This window comes from Pipistrellus hanaki (genome assembly GCF_964339955.1).
Source record: "Pipistrellus hanaki genome assembly, chromosome: 13".
Lineage (NCBI taxonomy): Eukaryota > Metazoa > Chordata > Mammalia > Chiroptera > Vespertilionidae > Pipistrellus > Pipistrellus hanaki.
Window position 1 is genome coordinate 48996778 of NC_140515.1, and position 17232 is coordinate 49014009.

The 17232-nt window shown below is 36.2% G+C and overlaps 1 protein-coding gene across 1 annotated transcript in view; it reads right to left on the minus strand.

The window, feature by feature from the left end:
- The window catches only part of DYNC1LI1 (dynein cytoplasmic 1 light intermediate chain 1), a 30126-nt gene continuing 12894 nt past the window's right edge, over positions 1-17232 (minus strand). The window contains exons 4-13 of the mRNA XM_084902215.1: positions 16463-16693; positions 13383-13552; positions 10828-10921; positions 7459-7594; positions 6825-6936; positions 5425-5484; positions 5015-5059; positions 2964-3084; positions 2195-2350; positions 1-924 (exon numbers count right to left, since the gene is read on the minus strand). Coding sequence (XP_084758341.1) covers positions 812-924; positions 2195-2350; positions 2964-3084; positions 5015-5059; positions 5425-5484; positions 6825-6936; positions 7459-7594; positions 10828-10921; positions 13383-13552; positions 16463-16693 — 1238 coding nt within the window. The 3' untranslated portion in view covers positions 1-811. The remainder of the gene's footprint in view (positions 925-2194; positions 2351-2963; positions 3085-5014; positions 5060-5424; positions 5485-6824; positions 6937-7458; positions 7595-10827; positions 10922-13382; positions 13553-16462; positions 16694-17232) is intronic.

Consider the following 17232-nt stretch of genomic DNA (forward strand, 5'->3'; position numbering starts at 1 on the left):
TGCAGAGAATAAATACTTTATTAACTGATTACAATTGAAAGTCACAAACAAAAAAGGGGTGTATTAAGGCAGAGCCATATATATACATATATATATATGACATACATATATATGACATATATATATAGACAGATCCAAAGACTGTTACCGCTTTACATTAATAACCTCTGCATTTTTCTTTTACACATTTAGGCAGTGTGCTTTCTTCTCAAAGAAATGAATCTTGACCAATATTTTAAATTGTATTTTGATAACAACTTACAGGATCATTGATTTAGACAATGACTAGTGTATCAAATGCTATCTGATAGTTTTCTCAGCATATTCCATTTGTGGTGGTATATTTATGTCGGTGTGGAAAATTTGATAATCATCTTTTTCCAGTAAAGCTAACACATAATTTTTAAAAATGATTTTGAATAGTCTTAACTAAAATAAGCTTGGATTTCCAAGTCAGTCAAATGCCCAAAGCATATTGTTTTCTGCCCTTCCCTAATCTTTCCTATATGCTTTAAGTAGCCTTTAGAATATGATCACATGGTTGAATTTCATATCTATAAATTTTGAGTTTTTTAAAATCCAAACTTCCTTATGCAAAGTGGCAATGCAAATAGCAATCCTACATAGGGAAGAATAATTTTTCTTCTGTATAGCTTCCTTTTATAAAAATGGGCAAAAAAAAAAAAAAAAAAAAGTAAGTTTAGTCCATCTGACAAAGCACTGCAGTTCCCTAATTCCACTCTTGAAGGAAAAGGCAGAGGCAAGTTTACATTATCCCAGAAAACTGAATAAATGGCTTTATTTGGTATCTTCAAGAAGCTTCTCCTTCCGTAGGAGATGTTGGTGATGTAGGAGAAACTGTGACTGGTTTTCGTGTAATTCTGTCCAGTTCCGCGTGAACATCTGATAGGACAGGCTTCTGGCCTACAGAGAAAGGAGATTTAGATATAACTAATAGTATCTTTTATAGCAATGTCTTTTTATTAAAGAAACTGCCAATGGTTTCATTAATTTTATGTAGCATACTAAAGTAAAAAGCATATATAAACGAAGCCACTTTAAAATGAAGTCAGAGCTTTGGTCCAAGAGGATAACTCCAACCTTTGGAATGTTAAAATAGGGCAAAATAATCTTTGATTGGGCCTAAAGCAGCACTGTATCCCAAACAACTGTGTGCAAAGACAACAGAAAATCAGACTGTTATAGCTACAGGACTGAAGATTAAAAACATTCTTTAGAATTAGCATCACTATGTTAGCTTATCTGTATTTATAGAATTGCCTTCTTCTAGAAGCTGACATAATTGAGTAGTTGATGGAATTGTTCCCCTTCCCTTTCTCATAAATATTCCTGATCCCCCTGGCCTCTGTCTCCTAAAACTCTTTAGGTTTCTGACTGACTGAATCAGTGCTTCCTGACTAGCTATTCTTTTGGATCTCAAATAAATGCTATTGTCTCTCATTTGGTCTTTTATTTTTAGGTTAACATTAAGTGGCAAAAATATTCTAATTTAAAAATAAATTCCCTCATTTTAAATTGTGGCGTCTGAATGGAAGTAAAAACTATCAGTTAATCTCATAAAGATATTTTCAAAAACGGCATAGGACAATAAGAATAGTAAAATAGAAAATAAAATTTTGAAATCCAGAAAGATGGATTAGTGATAACTAAATTAGCAGTACTGAGAAACTTAATCTTCTACATTGTCCATAAGAAAAGCCAAAGAGTAATTCAATTTATATCCAGAAACGTGTAAAAGGTTCAAAAACATGGTAGTTGCAGGCATTTGTGACAACCCCACCCCTAACCCCATGCACGAATTTCGTGCACTGGGCCTCTAGTTGAAACATAAAAGGACCTTGAAAACATTGTTAAGGAAGCCATATTCATATGAAATCTCCTATCAGCAAGTCCACATAAACAGAAATCAGATTAGTGTCACCTAGGACTAAGGGCTTCAGGGGAGGGAGGAAGTAACTGCTACTAGGTTGGAGGTTTCTTTCTGGGGAGATGAAAATATTCTAAAATTAGATTATAGTGATGATTTGCATAACTCTGTAACTATACTAACACTATTGAACTGTCTACTTTAAATGAATGAACTTCACTTCACAGTATGTAAATTATACCCCCATAAAGCTGTTTCATTAAAAAAAAAGAGAGAGAGAGAGCGAGTGAGCTCCGGTAACTATACCTGACTTTTTGGCAGATGGTGGTAAACCACTGCTTCCACCTCCAGCCCCAGCTCCAGGGCTGCCACCACCAACATTGGGGCCTCCCGGAGAACCAGTCTTTTTACTCAGCAAACTATTGAAGAAATTTGCCAGGACACCTTCACTTGTAGCTCCAGCTATAGGACAAAAAACAGAAACTTTCAATCAAAACATCAGATTTTTCTACAAATTATTATTTTAGTAATCACACACAGAAAATGAATACTAAACTTGAAATTTAAGAACTGTACGTTCCAAATTCAAGTCTACTTTGGTCTTAGAGCCTAATCTACTCATCTAGAACAAAATATTAGAATGTTATTTTAAAAAGACCAAAGGCATATTAAACAGATATTAGTTGCTATATATCTCTGCTTTGAAAGAGGTTCTTTAAAAATATGTTGAAAAATATCTGCCTCAAGTATTAAAAAAATATCTAATACCCCTATATGATTATGCATATAGTTTTTCATGTTAATTGCAGGAAACCTATTATTATAAAAATATTAATTTCTTTAATGACTTACCATAGAAGAATGATTAAATAAACACAAAACTATCATAAAGCTTCCATCATAGAAATAACATATTAAAATGGTTTTCAGTCTGATTAACTATGAGATTATATCTATAGAGACAAAGATTAGAAGCTATTGCACAAAAACTGCTATGGTAAAAGGGGATTCTATGTAGACTCTTTCTACTGAAAACGTACTATGTTGTTTTCTCCAATAAAAAGAAGAAATGTACCTTTCATGTTTGGATCAATTTTTTTTGACCCAGCAGGGATGGGTGACACGCTAGCAACATTGGATGACACTGATCTGTTTGGTGTTCGAGGGGAGCCTCCTGGGACTCTTGGTGAAGAATCCTGTGTAATAGGAAAGCCATAATTATAAAAACTGGAAACTTTCAACTTCACAAAAGTTCTGATTATAAACTAGAAGCCCAATGCACCAAATTCGTGCAAGGGCCTTGGCCCTGCCCCCCGCCCACCACCACTGCTGCCTCAGCAGGGGGCCTCTCCCGTGGCCCCCGCCCGCTACAGCTTTGTCTGGAAGGAAGGACATCCAGAAGGACGTCTGGTCTAATTAGCATATTATGCTTTTATTATTATAGAAGAAATTACTTTGCAACCGTACCCCATGTGTTTTCTTCCACTGCAAACCAGTGACAAAACTGTTTAGCAATCTCTGTCCTCTGTTACGGACAGAAAAAAAGGCCCTTTTCTTTGCTGTGGTCTTCCACAACTTATGAAAAGCACCTGGTAATTAAATCCCAGTATTTTTAGCTCCTCTGATTCAAACAGCCCCTCTGTTCAAACTGCAAGACAAGATAAGCTACTCTCAAGGCTAGATTCTTGCACTCCTCCTCCTCCCTGCTGTTTTTACAACTCAGGGATAATTCACACCAAGGAGTCTCTAGTTAGTAGACAGTTCCCTCGCCTCTTCCCCTTCAAACAAGCCTCTTTTGAACTCTTCATAACTTTTCCTCTAAGCATGCTTTACAGCAGTAGCTCCCAATGTGGGGCACATGCTCTATAGGGGGACAATTTGATTGTTATGGGGGCAATTTGAGAATTATTAACAGTGAATTGTTTGCATTTCTTATGGTTATAGAGGCCTCATATACAGTGTGTGTGTGTGTGTGTGTGTGTGTGTGTGTATAGTGACATATTTATGCATTTCAGTTATCTATGTTTTGAATCTTTATTTGCTATTTTTTCATATCACTTCATTATTATTTTTTAACAATTTATGATTTCTTCCTCAGTACTTCAACTGTCCTTTCATTCTTTTATTTTTCTCTTTTATTGGTGCCATGTTCTTTGGAAGCTTGTTTAGACCAAGTTAATGGCCTTTTAGGCTTCCTCTGTGTGAGCATGAGTTCACTTTTTGAATAAGAAGAATTATATGTCACAGGGTAGGCATCTAGAGTTTAGAGATGCTTAGGTGAGGCATGGCCAAAAAAAAAAAAAGGTTGAGAACCCCATTTTATAGGCTTAGGAAAAATACTAATAAGACACCTCCCTAGGACATCTGTCCCCATCTCCTGAAAAACAAACTATATTTTCAAGACAACCTCCTCGATGTCTGCTCAGCTTCAACCCCAAATCCTCCTCCTCCCTTTCTTGTCACCTAGCAACAGCAGCCATTACTCTTTAAAAAGGGAAGGTGCTCTTTATTTCTTTCCCTGTATTGATTAGCAATGCACCAGGACTTTCCCTTCTGGGAAAGTAAAATAAACTTCCTCTCTACATCTCTTCTTTTGGTTGTAAATTCATTCACTGGCCAAACCCTAACATCTTCATTATTAGAAAATACTAAAGTCCCTTCACATTTTAGAATACTAATTTTCCCTTCAATGGAAAAAGAAAACATATTGAGTAATGAAGGGTGGTTACTGGCATAAGTTTGAGAGTCAGATCCGGGTTCCAATGTGGACTTACACCCTACCAGCTGCATAATCTTAGGGAAGCCAGTGTCCTTCAAAGCTTCCATTTCCCCCAGTAAAAAATGGGGCTAATAATAGTTCCTGCCTCATAGGGCTGTTGTAAGGATTTCTAAAATAATACACATAAATGGTTCAAAACTGATGAATAACAAACACTGCAAAATAGATCTTTACCATTTAAGTCATCTAAAAGGGAGTAAAATTTATCTTTAAAAACTCTCACAAATTTCAGAAGAATTCTTAATTCACGTTTATATTAACGCACACATGTCTATGCTTTAAGAAATAAAGAACTAAAGCAGTATGTACTGCATTTTAATAATTTTGTCAAAATCTGTAATACTGACCACAGGCCGCCCAGCTGCAGTTGGTGGTTGCTTTGCTAAAAGGGTCTGAAAAAAATTACAACAGAATTCTAGGTTAGATACTCATATAACAGGTATTGTATTTTTTTTTTTTAAATCCTCACCTGAGGATATTTTCTCAATGATTTTAGAGAGAGTGGAAGAGAGAAGCATCAATGTGAGAGAAGTACATCTATTGGTTGCCTCCTCCACCAGGGCCCAGGCCGGGGACGAGCCTGCAACTCAGGTACGTGCCCTTGACCAGAATTAAACCCAGAACCCTTCAGTCGGCAGGCCAACGGTTATCCACTAAGCCAAACTGGGTAGGGCTCTATTGTATTTTTAAATAAACTATATACAATAACAGTTTACCCATTAACCACACTAAGTCTGTTTATGATGTAATTTCATACCTGTAGCTTCATAAGAAATACTTGGTCATCTTCTGCCATAATTTCCTTCTCATGCACAAACTGAAATGAGCAATGCATAAATGAGCAAGTCTAGAAGCAGTAGAAGCAGAAACATTTGCAACTCATTTTTTCTAATTATACAGCAGACAGAAGAGCCATCACATTCTTATTTCAGAGAAACCAGGAGCAAGTGGCTTTTCATGCACACATGGTCTATTTTCCACCAGTTGCCAGAGTGATCCTTTTAAAAGGTTAGATCAGATTACATCACTCTTCTACTCAAATGGCCCCTCCAAGCACTTTCCATCCCTCTAAGAATGAAATCCAAAGTACTTTCTGCAGCCCCAGTGAGGCCCCAAAAGACCTTAACTCTGTCTTTCATCTCCTTACCCGCTGGGCATTCCTGCCTCTGGGCACGTGCACTTCAGGTTCCCTCGCCTTCACCACTCTCCCCTCTTACCACGGACATTCCCTAGCCATTTCAACAACAGCACGCCTCTGGTCCCCATCTGGTTTCTCCCCTCTGCTTCACCTGCAGAGCACTTCTGACTACTTGAGAGCTGGCCCATGTATTGATTTACTGTTACATCACACCCACCTAGTTATTAGCACCTAGTGCCTAAACATGGCTCAATCAAGACTACTAAAACAAAGCCCAATTTGTTGGTAAAAGAAAAACTGGGGGAAACCATTGCTTTTTGATGTGTGCATTTTTTTTAATAGACATCCAAACCAAATACCACATCAACTGATTTTTCATTTGACATTACTTTTCTTTTTTCTGATTATCCACAAACAGAAGACAGCTGCTGAATGTACATGGATTCTTAAGTAAGACTCTTAATGTATGTTAGATCAAAATTACTTTTTCTTCAAACATACAAATTCAAATTAGTGAGAAGTACTATGTACAACTTTTCAGAAATGTCTGTAATATCTAACTATAGGACACAATGAACTGCTTAACATGAAATTAAGATGTATGAAGAAAAAGTACCTTCTGGAACCCAATTTAACAGTCATAAGAGTGACATGTAATAGTCAAGACTCTAGGTTAGAAAGTTCACAGCTTCTACCTATTCAAACTGTTCAAGATCCATATACTCATACTAATTAATCTGTGATTTCCATTAGAATATGAACTCTGAACTAATATTTTCTAATACAAATATGCCAAAGACTAAGGCATGGTTCAGTAACTGAAGAGTTGCTTTATGTTCTGATAAAACAGATCTTTATTTTGAATGATACATTATCAACACCCAAATTACACCCAGAAACCTCTTTGAAAGGATAAAACACTTTTATCTTTCTACCTTAAAATCATAAAATTATGGACTTCCCCCTCAGCTTAAAGGCATAAGTATTGAGACTATATGTGTATACACTAAAACTGTTACCTTTCGAACAGGTGGTTTAGTTATAATGTCTTCAAAATTATCTTCTGCTTTTAGTGTTTGAAAATTTTCGTGTAATATTCCTATTTTCTTATCATTATCCCACCCCGCTGGACTGGAAAGAAACACACATGAGAAATTTTCAAGCATTTATGTAGTCATTCTTTTCATTTAAGCCATGATCAGCTTAACAAGAACATTTTTATGAAAATAAATTTGACCAATTATGGAAAACTAATCAGCATAAATGAGCAGCATAAATTATAGGGCTCAAGTTATGGTTTACTAAATCACCTCCCAATTTTATTCAGGTAACTTTTAAAAATCATGTCTAAATTATACATTGGGTGCTTTATGTTATATCAGAACCATTTTAAGAGTAAGTAGATATACTGATATATACACGCAATAGATAGCAATAACATGGCCTTTCGAAGAGGGCTCAGGCCAGCAGTAAATCTAAAAGATAATGATAAATAGGTCAGGGCAGGTTATAAATAAAACAGTCTAGGGACAGATTCTCACCTACTCATCATGGAAAGGTCTCTACTGGTCTCACCTCAAAACTGAAAATGATGACTCACCATCATGGAGCAACAAATATGTGACAAAATAATATATTTAAGAGCATACTTACATAAATACTGCATCTTTTTCTACCACCACAGCAGGAATCTTATACGGAAATCCATACAGTTTCTGGACAATGTATTTATATACTAAATCTATATTTTTGTTTTCTTTTACTGACGTGTAAATAAGTGCTGCACCATCTGAATAGAACCATTAAGGAAATTTCTGGACAAATTCCACAAACAGGTCATAAAGTTCTTGTTCTCAGCCTAACATTCACAGCTACATAATTTATTCATTTCAAAAATAATGTCTAAAGGTATATCATCGAATATTTCAAAAGTATAAAATATTTAAATTCAGGCTAAAAGGCAAATAAAACATTTTATAATAAGCTATGCTATATAATAAAAACCTAACATGCAAATTGACCGCATGGCAGAACTACTGGTAGAATGACATGCACTGACCACCAGGGGGCAGATGCTCAACGCAGGAGCTACCCCCAGCCCACAGGCCCCAGACCAGCCAAGGCAGGTGCCAGCAGGGGCTCCCTGATTGCCCCGCCTGTTGCCCTGCAGAGGGAGGTGACCTGTGGCAGTGGGGCAATCAGGGGACTGCCCCTCCATCACCCTACTGGTCGCCTCTGCAGAGGGAGGCAACCAGCTGCGGTGGCGATGAGCAGGCAGCACCAGGCTGGCCAAGGCAGGTGCCAGCATGCCCCCCCCTCAATCACTCCACAGACTGGCCCGGATGCCAGCCAGACCTAGGGATCTTACCCATGCACGAATTTTGTGCATCAGGCGTCTAGTTATAAAATAAAACCAAAAGTCTCATTAAGCCAAAAAGGAAAAGGTAAATTTAGTAATACTGACACTACTACTACCTATATTTAAAGCACATGAAGAGGCAATTGCTTTGTTAAATTTCATGAAGGGGTATTATTTACCAACAACTGTTTTGTTTGCCTTTTCAACAAAAATGGTTTGCACAAGTACCTCTTATGATTTTTACTAGTTCCAGGAATGAGGACTTTAGGGACAAAGCTCCAGAGACCCACAAAAAAGAGAAGATGAACCAATAGGTATTACCAGGAAGCTTTCAGAAATGATCCAAGGCAAAGTAAATTTCATGGCCAAAACTTAAGCTAAGACAATCTCACATGATATATTAATTAAAGCAGATCATAACTTTTACCCAAACAACATGATAAATTGAAAGAGGCCTGTGGAAAAAAGGGTCAGTGTGACTACTGACAATGTGGTCAGAGAAGCTATCAGAAATTCTGTGACACTGGCCATAGTGTCCTGAAAGAGATGGTAACTTATGCCAAAGGAAATGCTGGAAATGGGCTGACTTCTGATCTGAGACATGCATATTTGCTAGGACATGAACCTAAAAGTGGTATTACTAAATACTACTTAGCATAAATCTTGGTAGAAATAAATATCATAGTCTTAATTAAAAGCTTAATTGTGTAAATTTTTAATTAATGATCTTTCTCATGTGAACCAATTTATAATTTGAAAGATGTCTACAGTTGAAAAATACACACTGCAATTAAAATTTTAAAAATAAAGATGATTCTGAATTGTTGCCCTCACTCACTAACACACACACACACACCCCTATCTTGAAGTGACTTGTCACATTCTGTATTCTTTTCAAGTCAACTAGCTCTACTAAAAGGTATGTAATTATCTCAGTGGACAGTTTACTTCTTGATTACATTTCTGTATGTACATTTTCAAGTAGAGCATTAACAATCTTAAAAGAGACTGTTCTCAAATTTTGTAATCTTCAAAGATAAAAAGGGCTTTATATACCTACTTCAATTACTTTCACTTTTTGTTCTCTTTTTAAAGACTCTTTATATAGACTAATGCCCTTTAATTCAACCTGACTCAACCATTATGTGACATGAGAAAGGGCCATGGAGAGAACAAAGTACTGAAGGAAAAAGGAAAGGGAAACTACCAGTGCAGAGTGATCTTATTCATTATTCAGCTGGGCTTTCTATTAAGTGGTCCTTAAATTAAATGTCCATTAATGAAAATGAAAAACTATTGATACTAAAAATATACATGTATATTATTTATCATCTCTACCTACTCCTAATATAATTTCTTCACTTTTCAGACCCAAAAGCTTTGGTTGTGGAATAAACCCACAAACTATCTGGTGCACAACTCTCTCCCTCCAGTGTACTCAAACTGTGGTGAAGTTTTTGACAGTAAATTCTCTTAAAAGCATTCACTCCTAATCCTCACTTTATCCTCCTTTTAGTTGTACATGTTATTAATTGGCTCATCTAATCCTTGTAACCCAGACTAGACAAGATTCCTTATGATACGTTTTCTAACCTTGTGATTATCAAAATCACCCAGAAAGCTTTTCTGGAGTATAGATTCTGACCTTGTAATGTTCCCCATTCAGTAAGTCTTAGATGGCACAGCCAGATTTTGAAACCAATACTTTAGATTATATGTGGAGATAACATACCAAACATATTAAAAACTAGAGGCCTGATGCATGACATTCATGCACTGAAGGGAGTCCCTCAGCCTGGCCTGAGGCCTATCGCAGTCCGGGAAACCACGAGGGGTCCTTAGTGCTGCCTCAGAGGTGGGAGAAGCTCCCGCCAGCGCTGCTGCACTCCCCAGCAGTGAGCCCGACTTCTGGCTGAGCAGCGCTCCCCCTGTGGGAGAGCACTGACCACCGGGGGGCAGCTCCTGGGTTGAGCATCTGCCCCATGGTGATCAGTGCATGTCGTAGCGACCAGTTGTTCAGCCTTTTGGTCGATTTGCATATTAGGGTTTTATTATATAGGATAAGAACACACGAGCCTAAATGTGATCTTTCCCCACCATCCACCAAATAAATGAATACCACTTTGGGGGAGGGGGGGGGCGCGACTGGTTTCATTTATTAAGACTCTAAAACAGAATGTCAATAGTGTAATGGCCAGTTAAAAGATTATTAATTATACTAAGAGTATTGAATTATTCCATTTATAACTGGGAATTGAACTTTAAAAAAAGATAATAATACATACTAGGTTTCATAACAGTTTCATCTCAGCATTTTAGGATATAAACTCATTGGTGGTATGAATACAACTTTTTAATCAGAATGATTACAATGCATACTCATTAAAACTTTCCAAATAAGTCTAATATTTATTTTTCTTTAGTACTTTAAACACAGCAAATCAAGTTAATATACTTTAATATTTGCTTTTACATCTCAAAATACCCAGATAAAAATGATTTGAGAACTAAAATGATATTTCTAGCCAGAGGCAGAAGAAACAAAGCTTATGGAATTTCTAAAGTAATTATTTAATTCCTTTCCTTAAAAATAAACAAACAAAGAAATAAACAGGTGAGGTACATTAAGGTGCATTGCACTAATCAATGTATTAAAAGGATACACTGTAAACAAAACTTCCGGATATGTGACTGAATAAAATCAAAATGTTCATCTTTGTAGTCATGTTCTTTCTCCAATACACTAATGGCATCACACTGTTGGGTTGAAATAATTTAAAAAACAATACATTAAATAATCAAGTTTAAATATAATGATTTAAACAGTTCAATTTTGGGTTGGGGAATATCATAAAACTACCACTTTGAACCAAAGGACCTAGAATATCAATTACTCCTATTTGTCTAGAGCCATTTAGTTGGAATCTTAAGACTTAATAAATAATTTTATTTCTTTAAAAGGCATTAAATTCAAAGTTATACTGAATGTGGTGAAAACACTAAGGAGAAAGTTTTAGTACAGAACAAGACAAGCTTAAAATACTTGCTAATTCAACTATTTATGTCCTAGCACAAAGTTTTTAAGATCTAAAATCTATTCTAGTTCTATAAAACACTGTGTTCCCAGGGAGTCTGCATCTCTCACTATTTCCTCTTTGTTCCTCTGTTTATCTGATAACTCTTGTTGACCTTCATTTCTCTTCTGGTGCCTTTTCACTCTCACTACAATTTCACCCATAGCAAAAACTGGGGGAGATTACAGGCTATTTTTAAGTCGCCTGTACAATCAATGAAACCAATTCTAGATTCTACTTGCTACAGAAAAATGTTACAGGAAAAAAGCCATGTTCAAATATTTCACTAAAACCTTTCTGAATTGAAGGTATAAAATCTAAATATAAACACTCAATAATGTTAATTATACCTAATAATAGTGGTCCCGTCCACGAAATTCATGCACATTAAAAGGGAATTAGAGGAAATGTTTTAATATTGCTATTTGCCCTGTACTAGAAGAGTCAGAGATGAAAGAAAATTAGTAAAATGTATATGAAAATCTCCCTCCTGTCAGAGTCTGGGGCTCGGCACAGGACCTAGAGTCAAGTTCCCGCCCACCACCTACAATGCACTTGAAAAACGCCAGACCCAGACCTGGCTGGCTCCACCCTATTGGGTGAGACCCAGACCCCTCTGGACCCACCTCTGTCAAGCCCTTCCGGGTGCCCCCCCCCCCCCCTCAGTCTCAGGTCCCCTATCAAGCCCCCAGGGCGGGGAGGCACCGGCCAGGAGCCATGCAGCCTCAGGTCCCTGCTGTTCAGACATGACGTTATGGCGTCTGGACTAACTACATATTCCTCTATTGTATAGATAGATTAGTTTGGGGTCAAATTTGATATGTAAAGAAATCTTTACATAAAATAAGAGGATCTGGATCTAAGGCAAGAAGCTTAGTCTCTCTGAATCTCAATGTCTAGTTTTTAAGCCCTGTGGAACTACCATTCTTCATCCACCCCAGCATACACATTCTCCAATCCACCTACACATTTTAAAAGCTCTTAAACAGAAGAACACTTGATGGAGCTTTAGATTCTGTGAAATATAGTAGATGATCTCTTCTGGCTTGAAAGTTTTATGCATCTATAACATTATTAAACGATTCAGATTCCTTTAAGCTTAACAGTTTTCTCCTTTGGAAATTTATGAAGGAAGTTATTGTGTAATTGGCAGGAAAATATCTGCGCATAAACAACTCTTTGCCAAACAAAACAAAAATAAATCACTCACAAGAGGATTCTAGTGTGACAGTTTAAAAATAGTCTTAAAGAAAAGGAATAAGTAACAATGAACTAAAACAGGTCATCATCTGAAAAGCAGATAACAGACTTGATTTAAATACTACCCTTCCAAAATTGTTTTTGATAAATTCTGTAGTGTTTAAAGTAAAATTTAAGCTAGATTAAATTTTTTTTAATCATTTTTATCCCCAAGATGAATAAATTCCATACCCTCCAATTATACATGCAAATTTTATGTATTACAAAAAATATTACTAATTTTAGATCTCGAAAGGGTTTATTTGTTCTGTCATTTTCTTAACTATTCCATGACTTACAGAGAAGATAAACTTGATAAATAATTTTTAAAGGAAATTTGACTTTATTATAAAGTGTATATAGTGACAGATTAAATGAACAGAATTTTGATTTTAGCAATCCTCTCAGAACCTCTTTATTAAATAAGTAAAAAGCCCCTGGTAACTGCATATTAACTTCACATATGAGTGCTTAAAAGCCTATTTTATTTTAGGCATTAAAAATAGATGTTTAAAAGTCTAGCTTTTTTTTTTAAAGTATGTAATCTCATATTAGGATATTAGTATTACAACATTTAATGTGGAAAATTTATAAAAATTAATAATTAACTTATCATCTTACCTGTGTTTATTTCTTTAAACTGACTGTATAATGAAGTCTAATTAAAATTTGGAAAATGATATTCAACTACAAAGAGAATATCCAAAGTAACGTTTTCTTTCAAAGAAACTATGATCATGATCATAAAACCAACATGTAAATATCACTCAATTATTTTAAACCATTATTTATATTTAAGAAATCTAGGGAAAATAATGTGTCAACTCCAAAAGGGGTTTGGGAAACAAAACAGTTGTTCATCCTTGGTTAATATCAGTAACATAATCTCTAGGAAGCAAACTAACCTTTGTGCAAACTACTAGTACTGGAATGCCCAGGTTGTGTGTAAGTGTATCCGCACCCAGGGGTAAAACCACACTGTCGTCTTTGTCTTCCTGTGACATGGTATTTCTTCTCTGAGGAGAGGCTGGGAAATCTTCTCCTGGCTCTACATATTCTTGAAAGTCTCTAATCACTGAAAATCAAAGTAAATAATTTAACACATAGTTTAGAAATTGCTTTATTTCAGCAGGTATCTTCTTCTACCATAATCATGTATATGTTACTAGAGTTTGTGTAAAAGAACAAAAAGGATTTGTGAAAACTATTTCAAGAACAATACAGAAACACTGACCCCACATTAATTAGGAGGCAGAGTACAACACTGAATAGCTCTAAAGGGTGGGATTCGCTGAAACCGGTTTAGCTCAGTGGTAGAGCGTCGGTCTGCGGACTGAAAGGTCCCGGGTTCGATTCCGGTCAAGGGCATGTACCTTGGTTGCAGGCACATCCCCAGTAGGGGGTGTGCAAGAGACAGCTGATCGATGATTCTCTCTCATTGATGTTTCTAACTCTCTATTCCTCTCTCTTCCTCTCTGTAAAAAATCAATAAAATATATTTTTTTAAAAAGAGTGGGATTCAACATAGGCATAGTTTAGTTTGCACAAATTACTTTAGGCAAGTCATAATCTAGCTTTGTCTATCTTCTCTTATTCACAATGAGTACTGAGAAAGGATAAAAGAAAAATATATGTGTGAGGATTGGGGAAGACAGGGGGCAGGGAGAATTCCACAATGACAATCCTAGATGATTTTCTAAATATTAGCTTTCTTCTCAAAACCCTTTATTCAGATCTTCTCCTTTTTACACAGGCGCAATCTTGGGCCACATTCATTAACCCTGGTGAGAATTAATGAAGTATTACCAACACTGATAAACTTTTACAACTCATTTGCAAGGTTTCAAAATCTTCACTTAAAACAAGGTGAATGTATGAAGAGCCTAAACAATATATACTTTGACTCAGTAATTATTCTTTGAGGAATTCTCAAAGAAACAACCAGTGATTCCTATATTAGACTGGGATTCCCATATAAGACTGCTTCTCATGTTTAAAAGCAAAACAAATTATCCACAGCATAGGATTAAAACAGTATATGAGCCGAAACCGGTTTGGCTCAGTGGATAGAGCATCGGCCTGCAGACTGAAAGGTCCCAGGTTCGATCCCGGTCAAGGGCACGTACCTTGGTTGCAGGCACATCCCTAGTAGGAGGTGTGCAGGAGGCAGCTGGTCGATGTTTCTCTCTCATCGATGTTTCTAGCTCTCTATCCCTCTCCCTTCCTCTCTGTAAAAAAATCAATAAAATATATTTAAAAAATAAAACAGTATATGAGGGAATATTATACAGATATAAAGGAAGAAAGTATCTTAAACGTACATAGCGTCAAGGAAGAGGGAATCCTGAACACCTGAGTGCAGTTCCTCCAAGAACAAAGGAATATGCATTTACCCTCCTTAGCAGCTCTGGTAGCTACTAATCTTTAAACCAAAGGCTGAAATCTAACAGTGCTTCTCAAGTTTTAGCAAGCACTTGAGTTTCTGATTTAGTAGTCTGGGTTGGCACCTAAGAATGTGTATTTTTTGACTAGCTCTCAGCTGTACTGATACTGATGCTCGTAGTCCTGGGACCACTGCTATAGTATAAATTTAGAGAGGGGTTAACGAAAAGCCAAAGCAGCCGAAACCGGTTTGGCTCAGTGGATAGAGCGTCGGCCTGCGGACTAAAGGGTCCTGGGTTCAATTCCGGTCAAGGGCATGTGCCTTGGTTGCGGGCACATTCCCAGTGGGGGGTGTGCAGGAGGCAGCTGATCGATGATTTTCTCTCATCGATGTCTCTAACTCTCTGTCTCTCTCTCTTCCTCTCTGTAAAAAAATCAATAAAATATATTTTTTTAAAAAGAAAAGAAAAGCCAAAGCAATGGCCAACAGGAAAGAAAGGTATAGATCAATCATCAGCAAACTCATTAGCCAACAGAGCAAATATCAACAGTACGATTGAAATTTCTTTTGAGAGCCGAAAACCGACTTCTGTGCATGGGCCACGAAGTTTTAATCACACTGTACGTGTGCGCCCACACGTGGTATTTTGTGGAAGAGCCACACTCAAGGAACCAAAGAGCCGCATGTGGCTCACGAGCCACAGTTTGCCGACCACTGGTTTAGATTAAGAACAGCTAGACATCTTTTTCAATGATTTAGGACATATAATCTCTCAAGTTTTTTGTTTCCTTGCATATAAATTATAATAAGTGTCAATTCTCCCCAAAAAGTTATTATGAACTAACAATAACAAAGAAAAGCAGTATTCCATCTGTATATTTTTTTAAGCAAAGTAAAACATTGACAAATGAAGTGCTCTTGATGAAATTCAGAACTGTGGCAATTGGTTTATAGTTAGAAATGACATCATTTCCATAATATCCATGAAAACTTCCAATTTATTATACATGGGCATGTACAAAATATATTATGTACTTTTCTGAATAAAACCAGCTTAATATCTTTATACAAGGTATCCCCCCAAAAAATGTATATTCACTTTGAATAATTGTAAAGGCAATGTTTATTAAAATACATTTCATTTTCAAGATGTAATAGAATCTATAGATATTGTGTGTATACTTTTTTGAGACACCCTATATTTGGGTTGTTAACATCTTTTTGGACATATTTCATTTTGACAAGGTTGATAAGATTGTTCTGCTTATCAAGAAGTGAACTGCTGAAAATGAGCAGCTGAAGGATTCAAATTTTTAGATCTTGAAAACAACTTTTCAAAATGAACACATATGGCCTTTTGGCAAAGAAGCTAAGGCTCCTCTACAAAAGAGTCTGCCATTCTGTAGACATTTCCAATTTAAAACTACACTGAAATCTAGCAGAGCATTTAAGCTGAATTTCAAAAACAGAACTCACATTGTATTTCTTATATTAAACTTTATTCAAAGTAAAAAAAAAAAAAAAAAAAAAATCCCAAAAATTATGATTGCCAGTTAGGAAATTTGCTTTTGAAATCTATATTAGTATTTCTAGACTACTCACACTTTTGTTCCATTTCTTTCATTTCTTCAGGAGGAATTTTCAATTTGTCTATATGTTCTCTAACAACACTTGCCCATTTCTGTAAAGAATCCAAAGCAGTCCAAGGCTTTGACATATCAACAACCAGCATAATCAGAGTGTCCTTCAGGGAAATGGCATCCAGTGAAAATTTAAGGAGGCCCTTGTGATACAGATCTCCATCTAAGATCCACACATTACATCTTGTTTGATCTACAACAGACAAAGGAAAGTTACCAAGGCAACAGGATTAAGTTATTTCATCATCCAACTAACAATACTTGGTATTTTAGATCATCTCCACAGGAGATGCCTCTTTTAACAAAGTTCAACTACTTAGGTCACATCTACCAATTTAGTAAAGGCCTGTCAAATATTCAGGGAAATGATTTAACTGCCAACATGGAACCTCAGCATCCTCTACTTCATATTTCTTAATCCCAAATCACAGACTGAATAACATGTTGCTATTCTTACCATCAGCAGATAGAGCCATGCATATTCAAGATATTATTTATAAAAATGAGAAGGCAAGTGATCTATAGAAGAAAAAAATGGTTGATCAGATAAGAAAAGCCGGGAAGATGACATTTTTATGTCAAAAAATGAAAAGGAGATAAAGGGGTCAGCAAACAATCATGGGATACTATTATTTCATCATCGGAGGGAAAATAAACTGAAAATTGATATTTCCAATGATAGCAAGAAAACAGGTCTGCACACCAGAATACATAAAGATGTTTAAAAGTATG